This window comes from Drosophila erecta, unplaced genomic scaffold (genome assembly GCF_003286155.1).
Source record: "Drosophila erecta strain 14021-0224.00,06,07 unplaced genomic scaffold, DereRS2 tig00000055-arrow-pilon, whole genome shotgun sequence".
Lineage (NCBI taxonomy): Eukaryota > Metazoa > Arthropoda > Insecta > Diptera > Drosophilidae > Drosophila > Drosophila erecta.
Window position 1 is genome coordinate 19,977,224 of NW_020825200.1, and position 14,199 is coordinate 19,991,422.

The 14,199-nt window shown below is 39.9% G+C and overlaps 4 protein-coding genes across 5 annotated transcripts; 1 reads left to right on the forward strand and 3 right to left on the reverse strand.

Annotated features, from left to right (window-relative positions):
* Positions 1-25: 25 nt before the first annotated feature.
* LOC26526027 lies at positions 26-1,101 on the reverse strand. The gene is given in 4 exon segments (XM_015159947.2): positions 26-262; positions 319-457; positions 513-626; positions 687-1,101. Coding segments are annotated over 4 exon segments (423 nt in total). The 5' UTR covers positions 771-1,101; the 3' UTR covers positions 26-176.
* A 19-nt stretch (positions 1,102-1,120) lies between these two features.
* On the reverse strand, positions 1,121-7,258 carry LOC6541114 (23 kDa integral membrane protein). The gene is made up of 5 exons (XM_001970653.3): positions 7,177-7,258; positions 6,439-6,522; positions 2,104-2,466; positions 1,852-2,043; positions 1,121-1,788 (listed from the first exon to the last, which is right to left on the reverse strand). The coding sequence occupies exons 2-5, from the start codon at positions 6,496-6,498 to the stop codon at positions 1,717-1,719; spliced, it is 687 nt and encodes a 228-aa protein (XP_001970689.1). The 5' UTR covers positions 6,499-6,522; positions 7,177-7,258; the 3' UTR covers positions 1,121-1,716.
* Positions 7,259-7,785: 527 nt separating this feature from the next.
* On the forward strand, positions 7,786-9,777 carry LOC6542203 (23 kDa integral membrane protein). The gene is made up of 5 exons (XM_001970654.3): positions 7,786-7,986; positions 8,702-8,893; positions 8,967-9,128; positions 9,325-9,522; positions 9,586-9,777. Exons 1-5 carry the CDS (start codon positions 7,927-7,929, stop codon positions 9,655-9,657), a joined length of 684 nt encoding a protein of 227 aa, XP_001970690.1. The 5' UTR covers positions 7,786-7,926; the 3' UTR covers positions 9,658-9,777.
* Positions 9,778-12,152: 2,375 nt separating this feature from the next.
* On the reverse strand, positions 12,153-14,198 carry LOC6542094 (23 kDa integral membrane protein). Of its 2 annotated transcripts, none has more exons than XM_001970655.3 (3): positions 13,775-14,198; positions 12,768-12,959; positions 12,153-12,702 (listed from the first exon to the last, which is right to left on the reverse strand). In XM_001970655.3, exons 1-3 carry the CDS (start codon positions 13,832-13,834, stop codon positions 12,256-12,258), a joined length of 699 nt encoding a protein of 232 aa, XP_001970691.1. In that variant the 5' UTR covers positions 13,835-14,198; the 3' UTR covers positions 12,153-12,255. The 2 variants fall into 2 exon arrangements, with proteins under 2 accessions (XP_001970691.1, XP_026835222.1); XM_026979421.1 differs by lacking the exon at positions 13,775-14,198 and adding an exon at positions 13,266-13,463.
* Position 14,199: the final 1 nt, after the last annotated feature.

Here is a 14,199-nt window from a genome sequence, read left to right on the forward strand (position 1 = left end):
CCATTAGGTGACGAAGCACACCATGGGAGTGTGTGAAGGCACTACTATGTATACTATGTATCATAACTGATACACCGATCGCAAGGTCACACAAAAATTAAGGGGTTCAGGAGGAAACAAAAAGTAAAAGTACATATTAAAAACAAACTAAAGATTTATTTAAAAACAAAAATGAATTAATTATATAGTCGACTTGAATCTTCTGGTGGCCTTAGGGTTCTCGAATAGCTTGCGACTGTTAGTAAGGAAACCAACATAAGCCCTGGAATTAATAAATAGAATGAAAGAGCAAATTTTGCAATAATTATATTTACCTACCGAGGCCAAAGTAGTTTAAAACTTTTCCAGTGGTGCTAAATTGTTCTTCTTGAAAGTCGAACAGAAACAAGTGTAGAACCAAGCCAGCTAATATAAAGAACGAAGTCATCAGAAGCCACCAATGCAGATAACACAGATCCTATACGCGAAAGTTCGACGGTGAGTTTTAAAAAAGAGAAGGAGCCTTCGCAAACCTTTATCTTGATTACGACCATTAGAGTTCCGCACCAGCTCTGCAATGTCCAGAGGGAATAATAATGGTCTATTCCCGGAGTGAAAACTGAGCCAAATAGTTAAAAATATAACTCCTTAGAATTGTCTTTATCACCTTGCGTTCCATTTAATTTAATATTGTAGAAATGGAACACTAAATAAACTGTTACAAGAACGTTCATTAGAATTGCAAAGATAAAGACCACAATTTTGAAAATGTGCTCAACCAAACAGCACATGACTGCAATTCTAAGTGAACTGATCTATGTTGGCTTTTATTGCTACTGCCTAGAAAATTAAAAAAAGTGTAATGGGTCGAATCATCGAATAGCATAAAGGGATATATTAAGAATGGGTATCGAAAGTCTATGTCGATGCGCAGGCAATTATGTTTGCATAATGGCAATAATATCGTTGACAAGTGCACACAAATTTGTAGTAGTCGTGGGACCTTAAAAGGTTTCTCGTAATTGCAGTCCAAATATATTGCTTGGTAAGCTGAAGTCGCTGCCATGACAACTTGGACATAACAAACCGTCTGAAGCCGACCAAGTTATTACTAGCCACTCGGCACATAAACACAACGGTATTGGTATATAAATACATAGTAAATGCTTTATTCATAAATTTCGTATGCAATTCGAGCTCTTGATTATTGACGCTTTTTCCAAATTTAAATCTTACACGGAGATTCTCATTACAAATATGAATAGAATGAACAGTGTACTTACAAACATATATACGAGTATATACATGTTTATTACAAATTTATATTTCTTTTCGCATTCGGACTCTTCAACAGTTTATAGATTATATCCTTAGTTTTAAACAAATATACCATTATTAACGTGATTATTTTGTTATTTGCGGGGATTCGGTTTAACAAGTAAAACGTTTGTACAAAGGCTTTGGAAATAGCTTTGTCTGCTCGTTCGATAGGTACAAAGCGAATTCTACCAATACATAGGATATAAAAGTTGTATGCGTTTCATATCGCCTTAAACTAAGATTTTTCTCGATTTTCCATCATAAGTATCCACTTAAATGGCTTATTTCAAGGTGTTATTGTTTATCCCTTTGTGTAAGTGCGTTCAACGACTGTAAAAGTTAATGAGAATGTGAGGAGTGTGTACTACTGGATGTGGGTGTGCCTCTAGATGTGGTTGATGAATGCGCACCTACAGTTTAGTAGGCGTTCCGGCGCTTGTAGTTACGCACATTGTTGGCCAGGCAACAGGCAAAGATGAAGCCAATCAGCTAAAATTGATATTTGGTTATTAAATCGGCTTTACAAGCCAATATTTGGGGTAGAATTCTCACCTCTACTCCAATAAGGCCGATGCCCACAAATTTGGCGTTCTCAGACCCAGCGCTCATTAGATCGATGAACTTTCCGCGGCATCCTGGGTAGTAGTTAGTCGGGATTAAGCACGAGCCACTGCAACAACTGGAGGGCAGGGGTTTTCCATATGTTAAATAATCTAGGGCAGAGGATGATCCGCAGCATTTCAACTAAAAGATTGCGTAGTGAAGTCAGAAATATGGAAAATGGTTCTTTTTTTGAGCACTTACCGATTTCTGAATGGCATCGAAGACACCTCCCTCTTGAGCAGTGTCAGACTTCCATGCGTTCTCAATAACCTTTCCCATTGCGTTATTAAACTCTTCCTTGTTGGTAAACAGCAGAACAACGAGTGTCAGCTGCAGGATCAGCAAGATCAGCAAGAAGACTGCATAGCTCATGGTCATGCAGACGGATTCGCGAATGGCACCGCAGCATCCCAGAAATGAAATGAAGACCACAATCGAGCCCAAGCTGATCAGAATGAGAGGCATGAGCGCCTGTGGCGGGAAGCCCTCCATTCCATTAACTTCGATAGTACCGATACTCTTTAGAATCAGTACGCCATAAACAATGCCCAATATGCCGATAACCTGCGGATGAGGAAAAAGAATCGAAGGGTCAGATATAGTAAGTACAGTATAGTCAGCAGTAAAATTAACTCAATGGGCTAATGACAAATCGTGTCAGATACGTAAGATACACACTGCACTTGCACGTCCAACAAACAGCTCTAAATATAGTTCAAATTAATCAGCTCGCTCTCGTTTATTTTAATTGAAAGTGGCGGAGTGGAAGAACTTTCGCAATTACCACGCTAAAAAGACTTAATTACCACAGAACCCAGTAGCTGACCTTAGGGATTCCTAGTCAGGCTCAGGCACGCCATAAGCGACGCTTGGTTCATGATAATTAAAATAAGTAAACGGGTTACGTAATTCCCCACTAAAATAGTGGGCTACCAACATAATATTGGTCCAAGAGTATTTGCTGGCCAAACAAAACGAAGACCGTCTGATCCGATCGGATTAGATAAGCCAGCCCTAGATGAGAACTGGAAGACGTGGAGGCATCCCGTGACATTCACACATGACAATGCCACAGAAATCTCGACGAGGTCGAGTTTTTGATTTTACGGTGGGGTTCAGTTCAGCTGGTCAGACAGTGCAAATCAACTTTGATCTTTCGGGAGGAACGAATGCCCGACTTGCAGCCCCAATTACGCGGTCATCAATTGAATCTGCTTTATTTCATTATGTGTATATAATGCTCGCGGCCACCGTATTTGTATTTATATCTACGGGGCGTGTGGGCTGCCTGGCTATAGCTCCGCACATTGAGAACTCGAGCGGCTGTGCGCGAGGAGCTTTGAATGAACGTGGGCGGCGGAGGCAGCTGGATTTGATTCAAAAATCTACCCAAAAATATTTCAAGCCCCAACAAAAGAAAGCAAATCCCCGACACTCTGCTAATTGTTGCATTACTTCAGCATTAAGAAATGAGACATGAAAACAACAGTGTTCGGTTGGAAACCTGTTTGCAGCCGCCAACTTTTCCTCTCCAGCTTTTACTTATTTCAGCCCGATTTTGGCTGACGAGGACGTTACACAATCCACATAAATATGGCCGAGACAATGCTGTTGGCCATTTTTCGCCCAAAACTGTCGGCGACAGCTTCAATGACGTCACACTGGAATGAGAATACAATGCAAATTTGCTTTTGCAAATACCAGAAAGCCCGAAGCAAGGGTCTGAGATCATATTGCCGACCAAAAAAAGCACAAAATTAAACAGAAAAACAACCCTCAACGGAAATGAAAATAGTTGGGAGTTTTGCGTACCGCAATAAAAAGATAGATATATATTTATTAATGTGGGGAACCACACCCAACGATGTGAATGGGTCGATTGGCGCCAAACTGCCTGCATCATAGAATCAAACAAGTAAACTTGAGTGCGTTTAGGTGAGGGAACAACAATTTTGAGCTACCCGATGAGCAAGAGGACATATGCGTGATGGGAATGCTCAATTACAAGATTAAAGTGTACATTTTAATTGGCGTAGGCATGCTATAGTTATCCGTCACGCTGCTGAACTGTGTACACTTTTTAATACCGCGCTCAAAGTTTTTTACATTAAACGGATTTTTTGTATTTTTTCAAAAAAAACTTCATATAAAACCTTGCAACTAAGGTCAAATTTAAAAGAACAACTATCTAAGCTAAATATTTGATAATAGCAGCCCATCCAGCCAGCTGACTAAAGCTATACAAGCCACTGGAGTCTGAATCACTCTTCCAAAAGCACTCCAATACGAAGACTTCAAACTTGACAAATGACACGTCATCGGAAAAACATTCGATGCGATTTTTAATCAATGTGTTTCGCTTCGGCTAAACGGATACGTAAATATTTACTTCAAAATTTGTTTGCACTTCGGCTGTGGCACAGGAAACGGCTATCGACGAGCTGAATGCAGGTCATTCAATATCGGTCGGCCTTACATTCATGGGCGGCACTGCACGCCCTTTTAGCAGCCAGCAGCTTGACTGACTTGTTGCACTCTTATGAAAATACCGGTTTGTCATATGTTCTAGCTCACTCATTGCAAAACTGCTGACACAGACTGGGGAGTTACTATAGTAACTTAAAACAAACGCCTAATTTGAACGAAAGTCCTTGGTCAATGGATACACCATGCATCAACTTTCAATAAAAATAATACAATTTTCTTAGATGAGAGGAAAACAAAGTTTTTATCGTTTCGATAGTATTCGAGTGGTTTTTCTCAACTTTTTCTGACAAACAGCGAACTGTGGTTCTGCCTTTTTGCTTTACGTTGCTGTTTCTCAAGCGTGGCGCAGCTTTTTCACTTTTAGATGTAGTGGTGCTTGGCGAGCTCTAAAAGCGGCTTGTTAATTTATTTGGCTTGTCTGTCAAGTGTGCTATGTACTCGGCTATATACTCGATCGGGCCAGATAAATATCAACACGGCTCGCTGTAAGTGCAGACCGTGTATACTACAAGCTTCGGCTCTGCCAACCAGTTGATTGGTGTTGCCTTTGTTTTATCGCTCTTCTCTAGAGCAACAAGTTTTTATTTTTATTTTCGTCCCCGCTTTTGTTCTTTCTGCTCATTTACCTACTTATGTGCAGGTATGTTTGGACCACAGGTGCGGGCAAATCAAAAAGCCAGACGACGGTCCAAAAACTACAACATATTGCACCAGTTGTACACGAACTTATTAAACATAAAATTTTTTAACCAACAAAATTTAATGGAAAGCTATAGTACTCCGTATATAAATAATGATTTCCATTCTTAGATTGTGGGATTTTCCAGCATTGTTGATAACATTTTGACCGCCCTTGTATCATTTTTATATTTAATATTCGCATCGCTTTTCGTTTGTTGTTTTACGTTTGTGACTCATTTTGGCCGTGTTTTGCAGGCGCCTTAGCGAATGCAAAGTATTCAAAAATTTACGATGAGTATAACATTATTTGCTTAGTTATTATTTTAACCGCAGTTTACAGGGTTTGGCCTGGCAAGGCTAGCTCGTGTGTGTTGATGAGTGTGCTTCAATGATTTAAGCCCAAAAACTCTACGTCAAGAACGCGCTGAGGGCAAATCTGCAATCGTGTTTATAATAGTTTAATATTACACAAACAGGAAAAATGAATCGTATCTCCACAGAAAGTGTATACGTGCTCATTTGCACAGCATAGGGAAAATAACAAAATTATAACCTTTACAAAACATGACTCATTCTTTGAAAACTACTTGTGAGCATATGTACATACAAAAATAAATAAATATAATAGCTTTCAGTTTTACAACATTAATTCATTGATAAAAATTTTAATTCAAAACTAACTAACAACTACCAACTTTACTAACAATTTTAATTAAAAAATAAATACTCGCATGTACTTCCAGTTCTATAAAATTTATTCATCACAATTACTAAATTTACTGATAATTCTAATTCAAAAGTTGTATGGAACGAGAGCTTGCAGTCGCAGGAAATCCCTATCTAACTTAGGATATGCGAGTCTTTCTTGAAATGTCGGAAATCATTTATGTAAAAAATTTTGAATTGTTTCTCGGGCTAGCGATAAATTTTTCTTAAAAATCACAGGACTTTCTGACTTCTTGGGAATTTTGCCCCGAAAGTGAAAAACCCAGTTGCTGAAATGGGAGATGAACAGAAAGGCGTCGGCGATGATATCATCACAGTTCAATAGCGAGTCTGAAGCTGAAGCTGTTTCAGCAGTCGGACAACAGAAAAGCACGAGTTCTCGACTTCTGACTGTACACATGTACATATATGCATATGTACATACATACATGGATTTATCGGTGGATAACACTGTTGAGTATAAACACTGCATGCGAATGAATTCATCGACTCTTATTTCGACAGCACTTTCGTAACAAAAGTCCCATTTGGCTTTCACGCAACTCTTTCGTACCGGTTTTGTATCGGTTTCGATTTCGGCGGTTATAAACCAGAAACGTAAACATAATCAAGACACATACATACATATACTTATGTACTCACCGACACAATGGTGTTGAATATGAAGAGGATGTATTTGACCATAGAGGTGCCGCAGTCCATTTTGAAGTTGTTTCACTGTACCGTCTGGAAGGGGAAACGAAAAGAGCGCAATTGAGTGCGTCGTATTAAAACGGATGTGCAAATTAAGCAATCGGCCCGCTAAATGTACATTTTCAAGCGATAATCACGGATATAAAAATAAATATGAAACACATCGATTTCTCGGAAAACAAAACAAACAGAGAGGGCTTCTTTATGTGGCCAGTGGCGATAAGGCTTCCGAAGCATCCCATTATCACCTCCATCTCCTGGACGCGAATCTCGAATACGTTGCCCGGGCAACAACAAGGGCAACAACAAACGGAACGGAGCTCTCGCACTGCAGCAATAACAATACGGACAACAGACAACGAAGGACGCGTGAAGGGGGCTCGAAGATTCAAGTGGGGAAATGGGAAAAGTTCACTGCACTTTGTCAAGGAGAAGAGGAAGCGCAGCATACGCTTTCCCATTGCCCCCACTTTTCTTCGCATACTGCGCAGTCTTTTGTTTTCCCGCCTCTTTCTCCTTCGCCAACGTTTCCTCTTCTTCTTCCTAACCACTTTGTGCGGCCTGCAGCATCATCTAATTTTGTTTTTGTGCTCCTGCAGGAGCGCCAAGCGAAAAGCACTCATTCCCGTATGTCGAACTCCGAGAATACCACAATGTTTAACAATCTAGTTTACACCGCATCATTACCTTCGCTTTTAAATTATCGCCAAATTATACTTCCACGCACGTCCGTTCAAGTTGAACAACTTTTCAGAAATCAGTGTGAACGTAGTTGGGGCGGCCTTATAAACCCCGATTCGCCACAGCAAGCCCTAAATATGCCAGCAAATGCCAGTAAACGAAACTTTGATAGGAGCGAAACTTCGGTAGCACTTAATTCCGATAACAGCCTGTTCCAACTGAGCCGCATTAATGGCAACTTACAGACGTTAACCAACCGTTAAAATCCCTTGAACGGTTTAGAGTTTTAAGACAATATTAGGTCATAATAACCCATTTTCTCACGTAAAATTATGGGTGTTTCATCCTTAGCTTGTTTAATATGAAAATAACAATGTTTTAGGAGCGGTAGTAATAGTAACATATCAAGAGCTATTTGAAATATTATTACTGCTGCACAAATGAGGACATCGAGACTTGGTACCCAAGGATTGACACCAACATATAACCGATACTAAACGATACAATATTGTATATAATTACAGTAAATGCCACATACTTTTCGGGAAAAGCATTTCGATTGCCGTTAACGCTTTCCTTATCGCCTATTAATTTTTAGCGAAGGTCGAACCGAGCTTTCAGCGAGCGATAAGTAATGCGCTCATAAAAATATTGTTATATATCGAATTTGTTCAGTAACAACCGAACCACCAAAGAAATCGCATCGAATAACTTACTATTTAATCGAAACCAAGTGAAATAAAGTATAATTCAGCAATGGATTGCGGCGGAGTCTTTGTGAAATATGTGCTATTCATATTTAACATTCTGTTCGTGGTAAGACCGCTTTCTCAAGAGATACAAAGATCTCCATTAGTCAACAAGCGGGCGGTATCTTATCTGGCAAACACCGACAAAAGAGCTCTCGAAGCGCGAGACTCCGTCCAAAGCGCCCTGGATACTCATTTCAAAATTTATCTTATCGAAAAATACTGGGAAAGTGGGTGGAAGTGGTTAGAAACTGGCATTCCTTAAATAAATCATTGCATGCCTATAACGAACGTAATTACGGCTATTGAGCCGAAACAGTTGTCGGAAAACACATTCTACTCGGAAAGATAAGTGCATGAGTAATACTATACTATACGTTCCATCCCCCTCAAAAAGATCTGGGAACCAGCAGTGTTTGTGATGAAATTGTTTACAGACTCCGCAGAAATCACACTGAAAAAAAGCACCAGCTCAGTTATCTCAAATGCCAAGTTGGTTTAGGATTTTACACAGTGCGGTTTTAGGATTATCAAACCGCTTTGGAAAGCGGCAACTAACGCTTGGCTTTGAATACAATCAAAGTTTATGACACTGACTTATGATGTGTGTTTCATACATCTATCTTTTTCGTTACTTTAATTATATCCCTCATTCGAAGTAAGTTGTGCGGTCGAATTGAATACTTGGGCGGGTGACTGTTATTCAATAGGCCTGATTCACCATCCCCATGACTGGTGCCGAACCATTGACTAACTAGCACATTCCGGGTTCTCCATCGTAGATATGCGGCATTTTGCTTATCATCTTCGGCTCCCTCATGGTGTCCACCATAAAGGACTTCTCAGGTGTCGGCGAGACCTTCACGGCCAACAGCGTGGCCATCATCATCCTGGTCCTTGGCTGCATCGTCTTCTTGGTGGCCTTCATGGGATGCTGCGGCGCCATTCGCGAGAGTTCCTGTGCTCTGACCTCGGTAGGTTCCCATGATGCATGCCCTGCTGGGTGCAGGGTGCAACAAATGAATCAATCTCGCCTCCTCCTTTCAGTACTCTGTGGTCATGCTGGTGCTACTGGTCAGCCAGCTAGCCCTCATTATCTACGTGTGGGTGGACCATGTGCAGATACAGCAGTCCCTGGAGAAGATCGTCCAGACCATCTGGGATCAACGAAAAACCGATGCCCTCCTCATGGACACACTGCAGAGATCGGTGAGTTCTTCTCTTCGGTTTCGCTGAACTCCAAAATGGATGGTCAATGTTACTTACTCCAAAGACACTAGAACCAATGAATATAATTATTCTAGTGTCTAGCCCTAATCTACCTATTGTACACTGCTTCTCTGAGAGAAGTGTTGTTCGATAGAGTTCCACAGATTGCATAACCGAGTATTTACTCTGATTCCAGTTCAAGTGCTGCGGCTTGAACGGCTTCGCTGATTACATCCTTACGTATCCGGCCTCCTGCTGCGACTCGCCCTCCAATGGAACCTGCGCACTAACCCAAGTTATGACGCGATCCAGTTGCCTGAAAGCCGTCGATTCGTTCTGGGACACTAACGTGAGCATCATCAAGTACGCTGGCCTGGGTGTGACTGCTGTTGAGGTAAATATCGAGTCGCATCTTTTCGAACTCGTCGAACTGATTGGTACCGATTGGTTCTTCCAGCTTGTGGCCTTCATTTTCGCCTGTTGCTTGGCCAACCAGACCCGCAACTCTCAGAGACGCCAGAACTACTAACGATGGAGCGGCAGTAGTAGTATAGTATTAGGATTATCTCCCGACCTCTTAACGTTATAAGGTCGATATGAATTAATAAAACAAAGTCCTTCGCATACCTACTATATGATTGCGGCATTTAATAGTTTAGCAAAGAGCATTTAAAGCATTTTCCAATGGAAATGTTCCACGAAATGGAACACCTCGACTGTTAGATACCCATTACTTACGTAGTTAATAAGAGTGCAAGGGAGATCGGGATGTGGATAAAAGTGACTGCTTCCGAGATATCATATGAGCACCAGCGAGCCGTGGTACATTTATATATAGAAGCAGGGCGTTGCTACTTTAGAATCTAAAGAAGTGGATAATGGAAATTATACCCTATACTCGTAGAGTAAAAACGTATACATTCGTTGAAAATTATGTAAAGTATATTAAAAGTAATATGTAAAGTATAAAGTATATATTAGTATATATTATTATGTATATTCTTGATCAGGATCAATATCCGAGTCGATCTGGCCGCCCACTCTACCGTCCAAACTTTTAAAAAAGGTTTTCCTCTTTTTTAATTTTCCTATTAGTCTTGTAAATTTCTATCGATTTGCCAAAAATCGTTTTGCCGCACAAAACTGTCACGCCCACACTATTGAAAACATTTTACATTTCTTTCTAAAATATTTTTATTTCTTTTCGCAATTTCTACCGATATTCCAGAAAATGAAGAAATCTCTTGTTCGCACTTCCACTAGCTGGGTAACGGGTATCGGATAGTCGGGGAACTCGACTATAGTATTCTAATCTTGTTTTAGGTCTGGACCTTATAAATATACATATACTGGCAAGAAAAAGCCAGTTTTGTAATTTGGGTGCGATTTTTAAGCCCAAAATAATGTTTTTATTTCTATTATCCTTACATCGATAATTTAATATAGATTTGATATCTCTGAGAAACAAGTACTTCTCACTAATTAATAAATCAGAAGATATTCTTTAATATAGACAAACACATTTTCTTTTAAATATATTCTTTACATTCTACATTCTACATAAAGGTTAAGTAATAATTTGTTCAATATTAGTTCAATATCTCACGCCCACAAACCCGCCCAAAAATGGCTCGCCCACATTTTTAAAAAACTTTAAAATTATTATTTTTTTCCATATTTTTCGCTCGCACTTCCACTAGCTGAGTAACGGGTATCTGATAGTCGGGGAACTCGACTATGGCGTTCTCTTTGGTTTTAATATATGTACTGAGACCTAAGCGAGGTTGAGGATGTTCTATGCCAAACCATTTTTTGATGGTTTTTGGTTTTAGCCGGATTGGACATACCGTGAGTCCATGACATAGTCAAAAAACTGTGTATACTGTTTTTGGGCCCTTGAAAGGTGGACGTGGTGGAGGTGGTGGTTTTTCTGCCTTTTTTAAAGGAAATATAACTTTTGGACGACCAGTTAGTTTCTATTTCCAGTGTTCATTTCCTAATCCATCAAAACTGTGTTAGCCTCTCATCCATGCTGGGTATTGTGCTATAAAGTTTTCCACCATTCTACTGTATTTGTATCTACTGTATTTACAAAATAAATATCGACATGCTCACAATAAAATGTAACTATTGTTTTGTCGTTTGTTTATTCACTATTGAAGGATTCCTTGCGATCTTAAAATTCCATCTACAACAGGGGCAATTTCACTAAGCTTGAAACAATTTTACAATAAATTTGAAATTTCTTTTTGAAAGTTGAAAATATCACATGTTAAATTTAATGTTATCAATTCAGTTTGAGGAACACGATCGACTAACTTTAAAAAGCACTACCAAAGCACTCGTGCAGTTAAGTTGCAACAGACATTGTTTTCTTAGAACTGGGCTGTTAACTTTACGTTTGCGTTATACAACATTACACTTTGAGAAATTGTTAATTCCTTAGGATCAAGATCTCACAAACTCGCAAGCTTGTAGAAAACATTAAGACAATAAATAATGAAATCGATATTTATATCGAAAAAACAGCCTAAGTTACAGCACATTTTGTAGGACAACAAGCAACCAATAATCGTTAGATTTTGTTAAGCCAATTAAGAAAAACAGAACGCTATAGGTGACAAACTTATCTTAAAGCGAGTAATGGGTAACGTTGTTGCGGTATATATTAATATTGGCACTTCTTAAAAAAGTGTTTATGTAATGACATAAGTAGAAATAGAGAAAAAGGCTTGATCCGAAGTCTAGGCGTATATATTAATATTGTCTCTTTTCGAAAATGTAATAACATCATTATGTTATTACATTTAATAACATAAGTAGAAATAGATAAAAAAGACTTGATCCGAGGTCTAGGAGTATATATTAATATTGGCACTTCTTAAAAAAGTGTTTATGTAATGACATAAGTAGAAATAGATAAAAAGTCTTGATCCGAAGTCTAGGCGTATATATTAATATTGGCACGGCTCGAAAAAGTGTTTGTATAATAACACAAGTAGAAATAGATAAAAAGGCTTGATCCTCAGAAGTCTAGGCGTATATATTAATACTGTCACTTTTCGAAAATGTAATAACATAATGTAATAACATAAGTAGAAATAGATAAAAAGACTTGATCCGAGGTCTAGGCGTACCCCTGGCGACCGGCGTTCTGGCTGCGCATGCAGTTGGTCAGGGCGCCGGCGATCAGGAAGACGATCAGGTCGAAGATGCAGAGTCCTAGGCCGGACCAGCGGATGATGTCCATGTTGTCGTTCCAGAACTGCTCGAACTTGGCACTGCAGCCCGGCCTCGACTGGTAGACGGAGGGGGTGCTGCAGGTGGCCTGGCGGTTCAGGTAGCCGCAGCAGGTGCCGGGAACCGATAGGCCGACGTTGTTGTAGTTGGTATAGCCGGTTTCGCCGCAGCAGCCGAAGGTTTCCTCCAGCACGCCCATGGCACTGTAGTCCTGGGAGTTCCAGAGCAAGTTAACCAGATTGCTCATGTCCCCCAGGAAGGCGGATCGGTTCACGAAGACCCAACAGGTGAGCACCAGTTGCAGGATGAAGAGCACGAAGACCATGCTGGTGTACTGCAATGGTCAACCTCAATTATATTAGCTCGGTCCTTTCCCATATGCCCTTCACCCATACTTACAGCTCCGGTCATGCAGACACTCTGCCTGAAAATGCCGTAGCACCCGAAGAAGGACACCACGAAGATGAGCGCTCCCAGGACGGTGACGCAGATGGGGATGGTGTTGGTGTTCATGCCAGCTCCCGAAGCTTCGAAGTGGCTCAGATCGGACAACATGATCGAACCCAGCACGATCAGGAGGACGCCAACGATCTGGAAATAGTCGGCGGATCATAAGTATCTATCTCCGGTTCCCACGCAATTCTCGAGCCATAATCACACCACACAATAAAAAAAGGTTTAATGGTTGTATCTGATTAGTATCTGATAATACTTCCTGAAAATGTCAACAAAATTGACCTTTCTATGAGTTTTAGTACTTGAATAATGCGAGTTGCAGGTCCATATTTAGTATGAAAGATACACACCATTTAATATAAAATAGTCTGATATACTTTCTTAATTAATTATCTACATGGTTTTTTATTTACACTGACTTGGCCTTGCTTAAATACGAACTTGTGTTAATGTGTGCACCCTCTGAAGCTCATTTTGGGCTCATTACTTATATTACAAATCACTGATTATGTCAATCAACTGATAAAAGTCCACTTGCGTTACAGATAGATATTTTATCTATGCCAGCACATTTCTATGAATAATAGTGCTAGACCTTGTGACTCAAAGCCAATCGAAAGGAAGCGACCAATGCGTAATTTATGGATTCTCAATCCTTATAACACTTGTTCGAAATTGTACAGAATGAGGATTTCCTACTTCGATATTTTTTGCACAAAGTTGGTATGTATATGCATATATTATTGAATGCAAGCATTTTCCAAAACACCCTTCGAGGTTTTATGGAAAGAAATGGCTATTTAAAAATCAGGTAGCGCTTAATAAATTTACAACAGTTTGGGAAACCCCTTTTTTATAACTACAAGGATTTTACAAGGATTTTTCCACCCAGCGATTGCTCTACACGTTACATCACATTATTGGTTGTTTTATTTATTTATTCAACTTACCAAAAACACGATATTGACAATGTATAAAATAAAGTTGACTATTCCCGATAGACAACCCATTTTGAAAGTAGTTTGCTCCTCTATTCAGTGGAATAAAATAAAGACAATAGTTTTATCCAAAGGAGGTCTGATTTTATCGCGCACTCGCGTCGTTTACTGTCGTTCGATTGGACTGGTCCTCCAGATGGGCTACTGTTTTTAAGTTGCCCAACAGACATGGGTGCTATCGGAAAGATACGCGAGTGCCTGTTATCGTAATCATGGCCGAAACGAAAACGAAAAATAGATAGTGGGCGGTGGGAGATCGATAGCCATTGCCATATGTAGGTGATTCACTTCTGAGGGCATTTGATCTCGGAAACGCGGCAATGGGCTTACGGGCCGATAAGGACACTCTTTTTGGAAAAACATCAACCTGTCTCGAT

What these genes read in the sequence shown, in the direction of transcription:
- LOC6541114 (XM_001970653.3), bottom strand. Translation starts at nt 6,498, where the DNA reads ATGGACTGCGGCACCTCTATGGTCAAATACATCCTCTTCATATTCAAC. An exon ending in TATTCAACACCATTGTGTCG is followed by an intron (nt 2,467 to 6,438) that starts GTGAGTACATAA and finishes CCTCATCCGCAG; the next exon opens with GTTATCGGCATATTGGGCAT. An exon ending in TCGATGCCATTCAGAAATCG is followed by an intron (nt 2,044 to 2,103) that starts GTAAGTGCTCAA and finishes GCAATCTTTTAG; the next exon opens with TTGAAATGCTGCGGATCATC.
- LOC6542203 (XM_001970654.3), top strand. Translation starts at nt 7,927, where the DNA reads ATGGATTGCGGCGGAGTCTTTGTGAAATATGTGCTATTCATATTTAAC. An exon ending in GTTCCTGTGCTCTGACCTCG is followed by an intron (nt 8,894 to 8,966) that starts GTAGGTTCCCAT and finishes TCCTCCTTTCAG; the next exon opens with TACTCTGTGGTCATGCTGGT. An exon ending in TGGGTGTGACTGCTGTTGAG is followed by an intron (nt 9,523 to 9,585) that starts GTAAATATCGAG and finishes TGGTTCTTCCAG; the next exon opens with CTTGTGGCCTTCATTTTCGC.
- LOC6542094 (XM_001970655.3), bottom strand. Translation starts at nt 13,834, where the DNA reads ATGGGTTGTCTATCGGGAATAGTCAACTTTATTTTATACATTGTCAAT. An exon ending in TTGTCAATATCGTGTTTTTG is followed by an intron (nt 12,960 to 13,774) that starts GTAAGTTGAATA and finishes GACTATTTCCAG; the next exon opens with ATCGTTGGCGTCCTCCTGAT. An exon ending in GTGTCTGCATGACCGGAGCT is followed by an intron (nt 12,703 to 12,767) that starts GTAAGTATGGGT and finishes TGACCATTGCAG; the next exon opens with TACACCAGCATGGTCTTCGT.